Source organism: Python bivittatus, unplaced genomic scaffold (assembly GCF_059951505.1).
Source record: "Python bivittatus isolate LINGU-HERP-01145 unplaced genomic scaffold, Pbiv_v1 ctg000850_np1212, whole genome shotgun sequence".
Taxonomy (NCBI): domain Eukaryota; kingdom Metazoa; phylum Chordata; class Lepidosauria; order Squamata; family Pythonidae; genus Python; species Python bivittatus.
In genome coordinates this window covers 65,515,598-65,532,978 of record NW_028277112.1, presented here as the reverse complement: position 1 = coordinate 65,532,978, position 17,381 = coordinate 65,515,598, and the positions used below count along the sequence as shown (strand labels likewise).

The 17,381-nt window shown below is 34.3% G+C and overlaps 1 protein-coding gene across 1 annotated transcript in view; it reads right to left on the bottom strand.

Annotated features, from left to right (window-relative positions):
* Positions 1 to 17,381, bottom strand: part of ZCCHC7 (zinc finger CCHC-type containing 7) — a 146,034-nt gene that overhangs the window by 39,174 nt on the left and 89,479 nt on the right. Inside the window, exon 6 of the mRNA XM_088130008.1 lies at positions 10,895 to 10,930. Within this exon, the coding sequence (XP_087986134.1) occupies positions 10,895 to 10,930 (36 nt within the window). The remainder of the gene's footprint in view (positions 1 to 10,894; positions 10,931 to 17,381) is intronic.

The following is a 17,381-nucleotide window of genomic DNA, read 5'->3' as shown; positions in this document are numbered from 1 at the left end:
CCACTGATCAACAGATTAGAGGCTCAGCTTCTACCACAATTTGTCCCATGGAAGAGAATCAAAGGCTGATCTTAAATCAATGAAGACAACTTATAAGGGGTAGTGTTGCCCATGTGTGTATTTTCACTGTAGATCTGCTTGCTCATCTGCTAGGAATTTCACCTGGTCCAGCTGATCCAACAGCTTATAATGCAAGGAGCAGACATATAATTTGACAGATATATTTAATAGTTATATTTAATAGTGTAACTGGATAATAGTGTAGAGGATTTCTGTTGTCACTGTTCTCAGGGATGGGAATGGTTATAGATTGAATCCAGTCAACTGGCACTGGAGTGTATTGTTGATATGGGTAAAAAGAGAGGGGCCTACCAATGAGCATTCTTCTTCAATAACTCTGGTGGTGTTAGGTCACAGCTGGGGCTTCCCCACTTTTCAGTTGATTAATTAGTTTGAGAATCTCTGAGTGGGAGAACAGAGACCAGAAAGAGATGCTATGTGGTGTCTCATGTGGTGACTGGCAGAGAGAAGTGTGTGTGTAGCTATGTTATGTTTCTTTGTCATATGGTAGCTGGACTAGCAGAACATAACAGTAATACAATCAGTTAATCATAGTCTTAATAGTAGTAATTTATGCAATTTCTTCTGAAGGAGTCTGGATAACATGTTTACAGTAATTCAAGTAAATAATGCTTCATGTAAGATAAAACAGTGAATATTTTTCAATTCAGACTTCTGCAAAAGTCAGCAAACTATGGTATGATTATTATGAACATTTAACCCTGTATGGTATTGTGATTTATTAATAAGAGAAATAGTTACTAACCATGAGGAGGTCAGTCTATTCTACTCTGCTCTAATCCTTATGACATATAAATGTAATGCATCATCTCTCTCACTGTGACAATGAACACTTGTAAAATGTTTAATGTTACAGTTTCAAATGATGCCATTGGCAAATCACCCAGGAGCTTACCGGATGATCAGTATGATTAGTATCCCACATTTTTGCTTCTGTTTATGCTACCACTGATTGAGATTCCACACTTGAAAGAGACGGGCTCCAGAATAAAAATAATTAAAAAAAAAACTTTAAAAAGGAGGTGCAGGTAGCCTTTCTTTTCAGTTAAATACTGAGGCCATCATTGATTCAGCATTGAAGATATGATACACTAATACCACCCTAACTTTTTGTGACTAGGCATCAATGAAAAGTCTTCCCCAGCTTAGTTATCAAGAGAATTTTCCTTTCTGGCCAATAGCCAGGTATATCAATACCTCATTCCCATTAAATTTATCCTTCCTTTCAGCCAGCTCTGACTCATTTTTGCAACTAGGACAATTTTAAAAAACTCCTCACTGTTCCTTTTTAAAAGCTACTGTGTGTAAAACATTTTTACACTACACTTTCTAATCTTTTAGAGAGAACAGGAATATTCCAGCATGTAGACTTCTCATCTAGAGGTGGGTGCTTATACACATGGCATAAAAGAGAGCAACAATTCACATATTAACCTCTTGATATGGCAGAAAGGGTAACTATTCTTGATTAAGTGATCTGGAATATTTAGCCTATGCAAAAGTTATATTTCAGATCTTCTATTCGAATTCCTCTCAAACTTTTATATGAATGCACACATAATTTTATTGGCTATCTAATGTAGATCCACATAGGACTAATAATTTATGCAGAAAAAAGAGCCAAATCACTCCCAGCTTTAGATTTGGGTAAATACACCCATGCAGTTTTTGGATGATGCTGGATAACATCTATAGCTTCAAGGGTGGCAAAGAGAGACAGGAGTCACCCTGCTCAACAGAAAGGAATAATATATTCAACAGGCAAACAGGCTTCTAATTAGAAACAGATACCTCTCAACTTAACAAAACTCCAAAGGCAAAGAATAAAAATGTGACATCTGATGTTCACAAGATCATTGGGGAACAAGAGGGTAAATACTTGTAAATACCTCTAGGAGCTGCTTTATCCTTTTGCAAACTTCCACTTGCATTTATACAAAGGAAAACCCCAGGACATTTTTGTTTCATACAGTAGCTTTTGATCTACTTACGTATAACAAGTCACCCCCAACTTTGGAGTTGGACAAAATTTAACTTATTTATAAATGATTTTATGGTAAAATGCTTTGAGATTTTCTTTTTTACTGGGAAGAAGTTTGTACATGTCATAAACACATACATACATACATACATAAAATTAAGGGGAAACAATTTAACTTACTGTAAACAAATTTAGACCATATGAATTTTGCTCATAGAAAGAGTACCTGTACAGGTACCTTCGGGGGGGGAATCTATGGATGCAACTCAGGGCATACAACCTACAAAAGAGAAAGAAACTGCAAGTAGGCACTTTTCTTTTTGCTACTAGCTATTCATCAGTACAATAATAATGTAAGTGGGAAGCTAAGTGGAGTGCTTTCTTTGACCAAAACACCCTTTTCAAGTGATTTCATCTAGATTCCTGAAATCAAAGAGGTAGGTACATTGTTTGGGGGCCAAAGGAATACTAGCTTGTCTATGATATTACCTCTTTGCTATGAAAAAAATAAGGGCTTTCTCAACATGTGACAATGGCAAAATATCTACGTCAGGAACCCCCCTCAGCCATCAATGAAAATACAGAGAAAAAAATCGTAGTAGCTGTTATTTGGGGAAAAGGACTTTGGCTTATTCTCTGTTTGATGTAACAAGAACTAACCATAGTTACTTGAAGTCCCTCTGAATTCCAGCCTGGTTTGGAAGTGCAGAAAGCGGCGCATGAGCAACCATTAAAGCTGCACAGAAATCTCTTCTTCCCCTCCTTATCCTCATCCAGTTTATGACATTTAATATCAATCCTCTTCTCTTCACTTATCCTCCACCCTTGCCATGACGTCTTATATTTTTCTTCACTCAGCAAGCACAGAAAAACAGAAAGGACAGAGCAAGAGCAATAACACTTAATTTACATTTTAGTAGTAATTTGTTTTTAGAGTGGTGAGAAAGGAAATCTAGGGAGGAAAAAAGGTCAGTGCTAGTATTCAAGGATATGCTTGTGAGAGTTTCTTTAACTGACCCCAATGAGATCTTATCCTTCTGCATAATCACTCATTATAGTTTTGGCATTACAACAAGGTGAAAAAATATTGTCATTTTATATTTGATCAAGAAATCCTATGTGATGTTTATTCTCAAGACTTTAACTGTACAGTCACAGGAACTTCCGGCACCTGCTGCTTATTTACTAATGTTGTGAAAGGGTGGAGTTTCCCCCATCATATAAGTCTGTAAATAGCATTATCTGAATCAAATAAAAAAACTAGGAGGGCACAGACATTGTTAGATTCTGCACCACAACCCCCGCCCCCCAAAAGTATTGTTGAGATAGTCAGACAGCTGGATTCTCTGTAAAAAAAAAAAAAAAAACAATAGCAACTGGCAATGATGCCTTTGTTGATCTTGTCCCAAGGCAAAAGGGTCTTTATGATCAAGCAGCTATTTGAAGCCAGACTTTCTTGATCCCAGTTTGACATACCCTTCACAACACTAATTCACCAGGATGTGATTCTGAACTGAAAGCAATAAAAATACCTCAATTGAGTTATGGATTCAGTGGCTTGCTTCCTAATGTTTTCTTTGGTCTATTTTTTAATATTAAAACCTGGTATGCAAAAATGCAGATTCAGCCAACATGTTTTAAAACTACAAAATATGTATTCTGAACAGATTTCTGTATTAATATATTATTTAATGCTTGTCATCTTCATGATCCAAATTCCTTGTTGCATGCTGTGTCTTTCATCTTAAAGGTACCACACAATATTAGCACATCCAATCTGCATCCATGAATAAGACCTTAAGGAGTTACTAATTACAAGTGGTCATATTTATGATCAAGAACAATTCTAAATCCTTCTAATGTAATACAATACAACATTTAAAATATAAGCCTGAAGGCTTATTGAAATGTATTCAATACTGCTTTGCACATAATTTGAGAACAAATATTTACAGGGCTGACAAGTAAAACGTGCATAAGTTTACTTCATTGTTATTTTACTGCAAATATATGCAAACATACTTTCTCAAAATAAACCCATTTTATTGATAACTCAAATTCTGTTGATTCCTATCAGTCAGCATAAAAGGAGCTAATTGGAGCCTAAAGAACCTTTTAAAAAACAAAAAGAAGGTAACCACATCTCCTAAGGACAATTCTATTTCCTCAAATCACAAAAAGCAGTCATGGCAAAAACAGAAGCTATATTCTCCAAAAAAACACGTTTTTCCAATTTTATGCTTAAGAAAAGATTTGGGTGTTATTTGAACAAATGTGAATTTTAAACTCAGTATGCCGAATGAACCATTAATTATATTTTTTAAATTTTGCACTACATTATTTTCCTCACTGTTATTTAAATAATCTCATATAGATTTTCAAACATTTACAAGATCTGAAAACTGACAGTCAGATTACTTTAACAGAAAACTGGAACAGCTGTAATAATTTGGGGGACCATAATTCTAAGCTATGATAGGAATAGTGAAAACAATGCTCTATTACTGACCATGTTTTGAAAATCCTAAACTGATTTTTAAAACAGATAATTTGGCATAACTGAAGACACAATAACTGTTATCCGGTTTAGGAGATCCATACAAACTCTCCATACAAAGAGTTAGCAAACTCTTACGGATGTGTCACTTGCTGGACCAGGGAACCTAAGTGCAGATCTGCATTCATCCAAAGGCAAATCAGAAAACATAACTAAGTCTTAATACTATCAGTTTGCACTATGCATCCTTGTTCACATTCTGCCACAGTGAGAATCAGAAATATCTGCTTTCTTCTAGTATTAATAATGTTTTTAAAAGCTGATTTATCTAAGTCCACTGTAAACAGTCCAAATTAAAAACAGAAAACCATGGGTGCTGCTGCTGTTGTTGTTGCTGTCCTTATTATTGTTAGGAGCTTTTGTAGTTGGGAACTACATCTGATACATGAAGGAACAGTGGTGGTCCTGTATGCCAATCCTCAGAAAAAAGCGACCAGCAAGCAAAAATAAGTAATACCACATTATTTGTATCGGCACTATAGTCTCATAAATATGAAAATTTTCCCAGTCTATCCAATTAATACGCTAATGGAAGAAGTCACACTGACAGAAAGGGAAAGGGGAAAACTCCCCTCCCCTTTCCTCCCACAACCCCTTGCACATCCTTAAAATCTGCTTTGGAGTGTTAACAGGGAAGCTTGGGGCTAAAGCTGTAGGAAGAGAACTCCCTCTGGATTTTACCCCATGTGATAAAGAGCCAGCAGAAATACCAACCTGTACAGAATATTGTTTTGTAACAGTAACATTCTGTAAATATTTAAATACATTGAAACTTTTTAAACACTTGTAACGTAACAATATAATGCACCTTCTACTGTGTATGAGTAAGAGGAAGGGAAAATGTTCTATTTGTTCTTTTACAAACGTATTTTATATTCTGAAACCTCTATCCAATCCAACACATTTATTTAAACGACAGTTCAATTTTCAATGGTATTAATTATTATATATTTTTAAGTGCCTTATATAGAAGAGTAGCATCTTAGCATGTTGGAAACATGAGTAGTTCACATTTACTGAGTGTATGCATATTAACTGACAAATTCTGTTGAATTCAAATGGAACTTACTCCCCCAAATAAATGTATACAGAATTACAGTTGTAAAGCAGCACTAAAGATAAATGCTGCTGCCGGCCATCATATTACAGTATTGCCATTATTACTGGGGGTTGGGGGTAGGGGAGCGGTGTTGATGTTGCACAACAGATAATGTATTGTTAGTTGTTTGGGAACATACACTGTTTCTAAATGTACTATAGCCCTCTTCTAATCTAGCAGGAAAAAAGTGATCTGAAAGAAATTAAGGAGGAATTAATTCAGGATTATTATATTTGATATACAATGTAACTGCAAAAGCTTTGATACTTAAAATATTTCATCAGTTTCAATGGAAATTTTCAAAATGCAAGGTAGTGTTTCCTAGAAAGTAAAGAAAAAAATGACCATCTGCCACATCTTTTATTACAATTTATTTACACACTTTGGTTAGATAACAGGCCAGGATTTAGTTGTTTTTTTTTACTTTCTGTATAAAGTATCTCTTAACTGACAATCTTATTTTTGCTGAAGTAAAGCCTTTCTTTCAAAAGTTAATGGAGTTAGTAATCATTTCAAATAATTTCCACATTAATCAAAACCCCCCAACAACTTTGGGCATAAGAACTATAGAAGAAATATGGTAAACAATAAACACCCCTAATATTTCAATTTTATACAACATAAATAGTGTAGCATTTTGAAGGTAGGTTCTAAACAATAAAACTGAAGGGCTCTCAGTATAACATTTGAATACTGCAATGCTAGGCACATTTACTTGTAAGGATATTCGATCTTATTCATTGGAACTTACTTCTGGGTAAAGAATAGGATTGGCTTGAAGATTGACAGAAGATTGTGTAACAGTCCAAAATCTAGATCTAGATTAAACAAGCATAGTTGCTCCTTAAACTACAGTAGATGCCCAAAACAAGGCTACTGCTTTATAAACATTACCATGATGTAACAATAACTGTAAAATGTATATATGCAAATATGCATTTGTGTGATTATGAGGAACCCCTTTTCAAGTAATTCAGCAAATCCTAAATGATAATTTTTCTGCACATACTTTGTGAAACTACTATGACTTCTTTAAATGTAGGGCTATTAAATATAGGTGTACTTTATTTTAGGACATTCATTTTTAAATACTGAATTTAATTCAGATTTAAGATATCCCTGCTCACCTCCATATTCCTTTTTTTCCCCCCTATAAAAAAGAGCCAGTCTAAGCAGAATTTCAATAAAAACAAAGCAAAAAATTAAAATATAAAACATGCTTTGTAGTTTCAGGTGTTTCAAATATACCTATTAAAACAGAAATTCTGTGTTCTCTTTTAATGTAAATATATTTTAAAAACTTGAATTTAAAGCTTGTTATGTGGCAGCGTCTGGTAGCCAAATTGTGATGATTGTAAAAATCTTGGTGGCCATCTTGGGAAAAGTGGCTGTGATACAAATGAGAGGACTGAAGTAGCAGATGGTGGAAGGGAATAATTAAATAAATAAAATAAAATAAAATAAATAAAATTATTTTCTGCATGCACAAAACAAGGCAACAGAAGAAATCATAATCCCCTGAATAAAAAAAAATCTCTCCCACTGCCAGATAGCTTTAAATAGAAAGAAAAGCATCACAAGCAAAATAAAAATAGGTTCATATATTGACAAAGCTTTGCCTTTGCTTGAAATTCTTTTTAATCTAAAGGGTTTTAAACCAAATCAATTCTTCTTCGATATGTAATATTTTATGTTTAATTTATAAATTATACTCTTTGCCATTCTAACATGGATCACAATCTCCTTCTTTGAAAAGGACTAGTATAAGATATAAACATTTTCTACTAGATTACAACAGTTACCTAGCTTCATATGATGCCTGCCATGCATGTGAAGTCTCAATTAAGCATATTTTGATCATAATTAATTCCAATGAAGACAGTGAACATGTTTTGTTCTAAGATATCCTACCCAACTCAGTATAGGTGGCATTTTTTATAAATTAACATAAAAGTTTAGTAGGAAAAAACAATAAACAATTTTGAAAACATCCCAATATTAAAGGCCATCTAACCTGGCCATTATATAGAAATAATTGTATTATAATTAAAAGAGAGTCAAATATTGCTATTTTAGATCACCGTGGGCAACTCTGAACTAAAGGAAGCTGTCTTAGTTCATGGCTTAAATTATATTAATATCCCCCGTATATATTTTTGAAAGCATCATGGTCAAAAGACAGACTGTAAGTATATTAATAAATAAGTATTCAGGAAGTACAAAGCAAGCTAGGGAGACTGGTATATAACAACTGATTAGCCAGGATGTGCTTCATTATTACCAGCTACAGCTCGAAGCACTAGAACATTCCATTAGGAAGGCATATACGGTGTGCTGTTTATGGTGAGTCCCAAAGCATAATATGTACATACATGTTTTTAATTTCTATCTTTTGTCAGCAGCCTCCCATGATTCCTCGATAGCATCCTTCTCCACTCTCGCTGGAAGCCTTAAGGGCAATGCTCCATAAGGAGCAGCCAGTGGAAGGGAAAATCAGCCACCACCTTGCTGTTGCATATCAACACTTCTGAATCCCAACCAACATGTCTTTCTAAAATGTACTCAAGGCCAACAGCTCTCTGCACTGATAAAACCACAGGGACTGATCTTACATCAACATAAAATCCATCTAAAATAAGAACCATCACATCTTTTTCTTAATGTTACTATGATATATATAAAGTCAAAAAGACCAAGCAAAGTAAGGATCTTCTAAGCCAGATGAAATGGATTGAGGCCTTACCTACCTAATGGAAAAGGCAGTGTGGATAGATTTGCAACTCACATATAAAACTGTGTTAATATGGACTGCAATGGTGCATACTTTATGAGCCATGGAAAATATTGAAAATAGCATGTAGCTACTTATGAAATGTTCTGAACTAAGTATCAAGTTTAATATGTATAATATAAAAGGGAATGTGATTTATGGCATGACTTTTCATTAAACACTATACATTCATTTACAGTAGAACACTAGACATCAAATTTAAACTAGAATGTATAACTCGTCCAGTGACAAACATAAAGACTCCTCTCCTCAGTTACAAATAGTTTTGATTTTGTGAAATCTTTGTGATAGTATACTTGGTAGTTTGGTAATCAGTAATATTTTTTATAGAAAACGCAACTGCAATAAATTCTTACATATTCTATTGCATTTTGTATGTAAAATCTATTGTAAGTCTTTTTCTTAAATGTGAATTTGTTGATTTTAACATTCAATGGCTTCTGTATACAACCCAGACAAAAACAGAAATGTGATTTGCAAATTTGCAAGAGACCAATTTAATATCATTTCTTAATCTCCCTTGCCCTTCCAAATCTCTTATTTCACTTTTCATTCTGGAAGCATGCTGAAAATGGCACCAGGTCTTTTAGAATGCCAAAAATGTCAAGAAACAGGTAAAGTCAATCCATTACTATCAGCTATTTTATTCAGCCATTGTTATTTGCAATATGATTTTGAGTGCAGTAGCCACAGTGAGTCAATAGATGGCACCCCTTCTCTTAGTAAGAGAGCAAACTGAATGAAATTCACTAAGTCTCAGAAGTAACAAATATGTTCTATTGATCTGAAGCAATTGTAGCAATTAATTAGAGACATTTTGCTTATGCATGAGAAATTAACCACACATTTTATATAACCCTTTGATGAACATGCATAATAAGTAGGATTAAAAGATTATCTACATGGTATATATTTGTATGTTACACAAAATTTGTACTCCTTATGCAGATTTCCTGTATACTTCATATTCTGGTTTATTGCAAAATATTACAATCAGATTCAACTGTACTTGAAAAGACAAAGGTGGAATATATTGTTTTAGCAGTAGCATATAAACTCAAATATGAATTAGTATTATTTCATAATTTTGAGTACGAATGTGAATATGCCCATGATACATCAACATAACCAGCTTCACAATTTGTATTTTGTATTTTTCTTTATATGATGTTCTTTAAAAAACAATTTAGATAGGGCCTTTATTTTTAATGTATGTGTAATATATCAAAGAAATAGAGGCATCAATATTGGAACCAACACAAAAAACATGAAGTCCTGTGTAGCAGAATCACACAAGCAGATTCTATGCTTTCATCTCAGAATCTACAAGACAATATAAGCATTAAATGAAAGCTTACAGAATTCATCTAAAATTAGTTAAGAGACAATTTTTTAAAAACTTTTTTTTAGAACTGACATTTCTTGCAGCCTTAAAATTAAACTGCCCAAATAATAATCCAAGTAGTTTCTCCATATTAAATCCCTGTTTGAAGAGAGAAGCCGTATCATAATATCCTGAAAACCTCACCCATACCATATAATGATGCCTATTTGGCCCATCTCTGATTCTGCAAAGAAATGCAAAACCAAGGAAATTTCAGAAATGTGTTATTGTAAAAAGTACATGGGATTAAAAAGAAAGTGGTCATACTGTGAGCATGGAGAAAAATGGGACAATGGTACCACTCAAAATTGCTGTTATGTTCATATTTTATCATCCATCTATCAACTATATTTTCTTCTGAATAAGAAAAAAGCAGTCCACGAAGAAATAAGTTCAGTTCTTGAGCCAGTTAAGCTCTTTATGATTTGCCAACAACCATTCCAATTTCCCATGAGAAATTCAGATATAGTTAGGTAAATTATGAAGCCAAACAGAACTTTGCATAAAGTTTACAACCAATATATTCAATACTATTAATAGCCAGTTAAAGTGAAAGTTTTGTGTTGTATTTTGACTGTGCTTTATCAACTTCCTCATAAACAGATATTCAAAACTCTTTTATTTCTAATTTTGGTATCTCATCAAAGCAATTAATCGTAAGAACAGTGAAAATATAACATAGTTCTTGTAGTATCCATGACATATCTACTGATATTGTTGGTGTTTATAGGAAACGTTTTGTTCTTGCTACGTACCACTGAGGAAGCTATAGGCAGCAAGCTGGCATGGTACCACCACAAATAATTTCTATTACATGAACTGTTTAGAAGAACCCAGAAGAAAAAAACAGCATAGGATATTCTTGCATTCTTCAATTCTAACTCTCCCCAGATATTTATTAACTTTCTTCAAAAGATCCTTGTCTATATTTTATGGTCAGCAGTTCACAGAAGAGTAAATAGGCCTGGTGTAGAACAAAATAAAAAGGTGTTTCTACTTACTGTTAGATGATACTGCCTCCATATTTCTGGGCAAGCCTGGAAAATAAAAATATTGATCAGCTGGGAGCATGAAACAAGGTGCTTTACAGCCTGTTGATTTTGGCATAACACAGTAACCACTGGTGTCGGTCACAGGAAAATAAGAAGCTTAACTGAGAGGGTCTGCATTTCAGCTTCAAAAACCTGGCTAGACAGTTTAATTGAATTTTACACTGGTTTAACACACTCCCTGCCATTGTCAGAAAGCCAGCAACAGTTTCTCCCCCTTTCTTTTGCTAAAGTTTAGAACTTTTGAAGACAAGTTTACAATGCTTCTAAAATGTAAATAAATGCCAGAGCTGTTCAACTTTTAAGCTGGTGGGATACACCATTTAGAGATTAATTTATATCATATTTTCATTTAATCATTATTCTATTTTTGAGTGCATTTTTAATTTAATCAAAATAGAATTCTTGTATGTAGTTACGCTTTTCTGCTTGTAGTTTTACAATTTCTGCATTATTCCACTTTGTTCTACCCCACAGAATTGCATAGCAAAATAAGGCACATTTGAATGCACAAAATAAGACTCTCTGGAGTACAACTGTAAGAAAATACACAACATGCTATTTAACACTATTTCATTCTCACTATAATTTTCACATTAGAAACAGAATATGGAATTTTCAAATAAAATCAGTCTTGCTCTTTCAAATAGTATAAAATAACTGTTTTGACGTTGCTATGACAATTCTTTAATTTTCCAGTATCTGCAATGGGAGTAATTTGCCAACTTTCTGAACAACCTCAACTAGGTTTATAATAATACATATAATAAAAATCATTCTAAAACAATCATACTATTTTATTCTAATAATTGTAATTCAAGGTAAACTAAGAGGTGTTTACAAACCAATATATATGCTTTAAAAAAGAAAAAAGATATGCTGGTGTACTTTCTCATCCAAATGCAAATCTTTGGGGTTTTTTTTTAGACTTTACATCATTAGAAGAGGATCTGTAAGCCACCCTGAATATCCATCTGGACATGAAGGGAAGAGGTGTTAACTATTTTATATATGCACACACATATGGACGCTTTTATACACGCACAGACACACAAACATACTCACTTTGTGATAAAGAAGATATTTCTCTTATTAAACAATAAAAATGTCTGAAACAAAAAATAAACAGATCTACCTTTTTCCTCAATTGGTCATGAATTCAGTACTAAAGTATCAGTCCCTATTTCATCCTACATTAGTATTCTATTACCTTCAAGCTTTAAATACATTTTGCTGTTGGCAACATTTTTGCTGGCTTACCATAGTGATAAACAAGCAGTTATTTATCCATTAGTTCTGGATAAGTCCTGATCACCCCATTGTTCTCAATAATAATTTGGCTGAAAAATTATTGGCAATGAATTGCTTGATGCAAAATATGTGACTTTTACTTACACAGCAATCTAATAATAATAAAAATGTTTGCTCTAGTAAATATATCACTTCCAACATTGTCAATCATTAATACTGTACAACATTGTTGTGTTGAAATAAACTTGGGACTTTTAAAAAAAAATATAAAACGTTTATTAGGAAAGGGCTGAATTTCATACAATTATATTTGTTCATTCATTTTTAGCCTATGGGGGGAAAAATTAAATTAAATTAAAATTAAATCCACACAATTAGCAAAATTACCCAGATCTAAATGTCACTCAGTATGTTCCACTATTTTTGTTGCAAGTAAGGGCACATTAAGATTTAACATGGCACTTTAATGTTACATGTTAAATACAATGTGACTGAACTCTAATCAAATACATTTAGGACTGAATATATGCAAAATATCCTGAGAGATGTTTGAAAGGACGTTCTTTCAAAATGACGCATAAAAATCTGAGGCCAGTTCATTCTTTGCATTAGGTTCAAAGCTACAGTTTGCATTGTTTCCTTAACATTGAAATAATAAATAATTGCTAAAGATTACAGATTGCTTAATGAAGTAGAACTGCTCGTTATGGAAGAGAGTATTTCTAAATTTGGTAACACCTGAGTATCTGATTTCAGGTTTAAATATAAACCGTTCTCATATTAGGTGAAAAGCTGCCATGGAATTTGTCTACATTAGAGTATTCCATTCATTTCCTGGCCCAGAGGTACAACTGAACTAACCTCTAGTTCTATGTACATGAAATGCCTATTCTTCACAACAAACGTGCTTCTAGATCTCTCTAAAATGGTGAGCAATTTGCTTAAGATTTGCACAACTGGAAATTCCAAATATTTATCCTATCAGTAACTTGGACTGATGAGTATTCATAAAAATAAAGCACAGATCAACCCACTCTGTCACACAAGATGAATCAAGAGTTTATATTGTTCCATTTGACCCATATTGAATTTTATCATGTGCTAATTATTGTTTTATGAGAACAACGGCTTAGTGCATCTGTTGTTTAATTCCCACTTCCCTATTCTCAAATGTGAACATCAAAGAAAATAAAACACTCAATCTTAAACAGCCCCTGACAGCAGACCAAGACTCAAGTGCTCAATAGACAAGGCCCTTGCCACCAGTTCTCATATTTCCACAACAATGAACAAACACAAAAACAGCACTAAGCGGCCTTTCCTCCTTTTCAGCTCCCCTTGGCCAGTTGTCTGCCTTGTACCAGAGAGAACCCTTGAACACAACCCTGCTGGGAACACAACACAGGAGAAAGGATTAGCCTTACTAACATGCTAGCATTTGCAAAAGTGAAGGGGGAAAAAAAAACATCCCTCAACCAAGACTATATTTGGTATATGAATAACCAAAATGTATGAGCTGACAAGAGACTGGGACAGGCCTACGACTCCCCGGGAGAAAATGTAGCTGTGATGAGTGACAGGGCTTTCAGGAAATATGTTCACAATCACAGACAGTGAAGGCCATGACCTAGATCGTTTAAGAGCTTGTCTTGTCAAATTATCAAAAGCTTCTTCCTCTCTGAATAAAGAGTGACATAAGTGAGTGTCAGAAAGCTGCAGGCTGACAAGCCAAGCATACAATAACAGAATGCACGTCACATACTTGCCGAACACCGCCACTGCTAGCGGCAAATCTTAATGAGAGTGCGGCTGGCCCAGGAGACTTGGGTCCCTGCTGGCACAGCTACTCATCTCACAAAAATCCTTCAGCTCCAAGTCAGTTATGGCCTGACACAATGACTACAATTACTAAACACAACTTTTTAACAGAATTCTCTTGTGCTTTGTCAACGCTGCAGTTAGGAGCTGCCCCATTGCAAGCCACTGCAGCAAACAAAAGATTTACTAATACAAGTCATATTAATTACCTTTGCATGACAGTTAACAGGAAGGGAGCAGATTAAGCTCATCAATAAAACATTTGAGGACATTCTATCAACAGCTTGCCCCAGATAACCCTTCCTCAACTTATATGCACTGAAAGAATTAGAGAGTGCTAAAAGCACCCTTTAAAAATAGGACTGATTATAAACTTTTAGCTACTGAGGAAATTCCAAAGAGTATACATTTCCTTTCCCTTTGAACGGTGGGTATAGCACATCAGGCCATTACAGGGAATGGCAAGTACTCTCCAGACATTTCCCCTCCTCTTGGTCAAGTTTGTGTTAATCTTGGAGCAGGTGGAAGGAGGAAAGAGGACTGGATGGTCATTTGGGAACACATTCCTCTAAATACTTACTATAACATGCTAAGTGTTCACGTGCCATAACTAAGAGAGAGGGAAAGAAACGGGTGCCTGCTCTCTTATGCATTATGGCAACATCTCCGGATACAGGGAGTATACCTGTCATAGCTCTCCCGTCTAGAAATACATTTCCACTGAAAATCCGTTTTGTTCAGTCCACATGTATGAAACTATTAGGAAACTGTAAGTATAAACTGCAAACACAGCCCTCAAGAGACTGATTCAGCACTGCAGCTCAGATATGATCTGTAGCTACATGGGAGACCACTGGAAAGCCCATCTATACTAACTGAGGGAAGAAGGCAACTAAATGAGTTCTGATCGCCCATAACAGAAATTTCTATTTGCCTACATCAACTTCAGTTCCACTAAAATTTGCATATTAGATTACAGCAAGGGTCTCCAATCTTTTTGGGCTGGTAAGCACATCTGGATTGTTCAAAACATGTTGTGGGTGCTCTTATAAAATGGATACTGGAGGGGCTTGTCCATTCAGAAAATGGCTGATTGCAGTGCTATAACTACTTATCAGATTTATCAGAATGCTTACTTTTCCTCCCCACTCCCTCTGCTTACATTTGTCTCTTCTCTAGGCAGGTGGACATACCTGCCAATCATTTTGATTTTCTCAAAAGTTTATGGGGCCTATTTGGGATGCAGAGGATTTCTTGGAAATAAGGAGAGTCTAGCACTTTGCTCTGCAGCTTCTCATAAAGAAAGAACTAAAGTCAACTGGGGAGAGAAGTCAAGGGAATAAAGGATTATACTGACACATTGGGAAGGGTGCTTCAGCCACCATGTTGGGGACACCTGAATTATACTGATGCTCACATTATGCAAAAATCAAATGCAGTGCTTAAGAACTGATTATAAAGCGACCAGGCCAGATTCTCACAGAAGGTTACCCAGCCAAATAATATGAATCAGATATTCACAGTTGAAAATATCTAAGTAGAAGATCCAAAGAACCATAAGGTGAAGTAAAAAGCATATTTGTACTGTTATGTTAACTGTGTTCAAGTAACACTTCTCTCAATGTAATCCTGCAAAATAATGGAGCTTGTATTAGAATATGAGTCCAGACAAAGCCTAGGAAACTAATAAGCTCTTGTGAAAGAGCATGTGAAGAATTCTGAAAAGGATGTTGCATTCATGGAAGAACCTTTCTATTTTTAGGCTCACTTTTCCCAACTTGCACTCTTCAACTAAGCAGAACAGTTCTTTTGTGAGTAAAAGAGCACTTCTGGATCTAAGCCACACAGTGCAAATAATATTACAATATTTTTAGCAAGAACATCTTAAAATAGCAGATAAATCTGAATGATTGGAATGCTGAATTAGACTTAAAATTATCTGATTTTTAGGAAATTGTTATATACATTCAATTAAATCTGAGATTTCATTATGTTTGTTCTATTTTCAGACAATCAAATAGTATTTTATCAACAATTAACAGTGCATTAAAAACTATGAAATGCTGTGAGACTATTTTTGCAAATGTTACTGAAATAGATTTTGTTCTCTAATAAATATGATTATAAATATTAAGAAGGAAATATACACTGTCTAGCAAACACGCACTTTCAAAAAAATTTATATATATTACTCTCTGCAAAGCAATGGAAATTCTATCTTATGCATTTCATATTTTTTTCCATTTTTCATCCTGTTATATTCTTACATTCTTGCATGCTTTCAAATACATACATCAAGATGTTGTTTTAGAAACATATTTGGGGAGGAATTGGAAATGGTTTCTGAATGAATTTTGCATGCATAGTTTTAAATAATTCTTCAGAAAGGATGCTGAGTTTGATTAGGAGGATTAGGCTTTAAACTGAATGATGAGGAAATCTGTGGCAAAAGTCCAGATATAAAGACACAATTTATATACTGTTGGAAAAAACTAGTGAAACTTAATTAAAAAAACAAGGAAGAAACTGGCAAATTCCTATTCAAAATATAGGAATAAGCACTGTAAACTTGAACTCTTAATGTAAGAGGATAAATGTGATCTGATGATTATAAGACATTGCGAGATGATTCCTATAATTGGTTTGTTATGGCCTAAATGCTATACAAATAAAATTTGAATTTTGGACTTGGACTCCCATAATTGGCATATATTAATTGAAGGATGCAACTTGTTCAGAATAAACAGAACGGGGGAGGGGAAGGCAAAGGATGAACTACAGTGTTCACTTAAATTACCTACAACTGTTTAGAAAAGTAAGAAAATTAATTTGAGAAAACCATTGATAAATCCAAGTTAAAATAAATGGAGGAAGGGGCAAAAATAATGGTTGATGTTTATTACCATCAGGCAACCAAGGAGGTGTGGATTGTGTTTTTAAAAAGGAAACTGCAGATCTTCTAGAGAGGTGTGAAGGGATTTTTAATTGCACTGACATCTGTTAGAAAGCAATCTCTGCCAAGCCTGGTCTCACTAGGAAATTTTGACTTGCCTGGCTAACAGCTTTCTCCATCAGTGGTTGAAAGAAGGCACAAGGGGATCAACTCTCCTTGACGGGATTCTAACCAATGAAAAACACTTTTGTTAATGACATGGAAATAATGACCAGGCAACGCTGGAGTTCTTGATTTTAGGGAAAACTATATCTGCATATAAGTAAATACATAACTTGAATTTCAAGAAAGTAGATTTTAATACAGCAGTAATACCTAGAATTCAGTGACATGAAACTCTAGTTAGAAAAGATATTCAACCTGGACAGAAATTTTGAAAAAAAGAAGGCACTGAAAGGAAAAAAAAAATCAAAATTC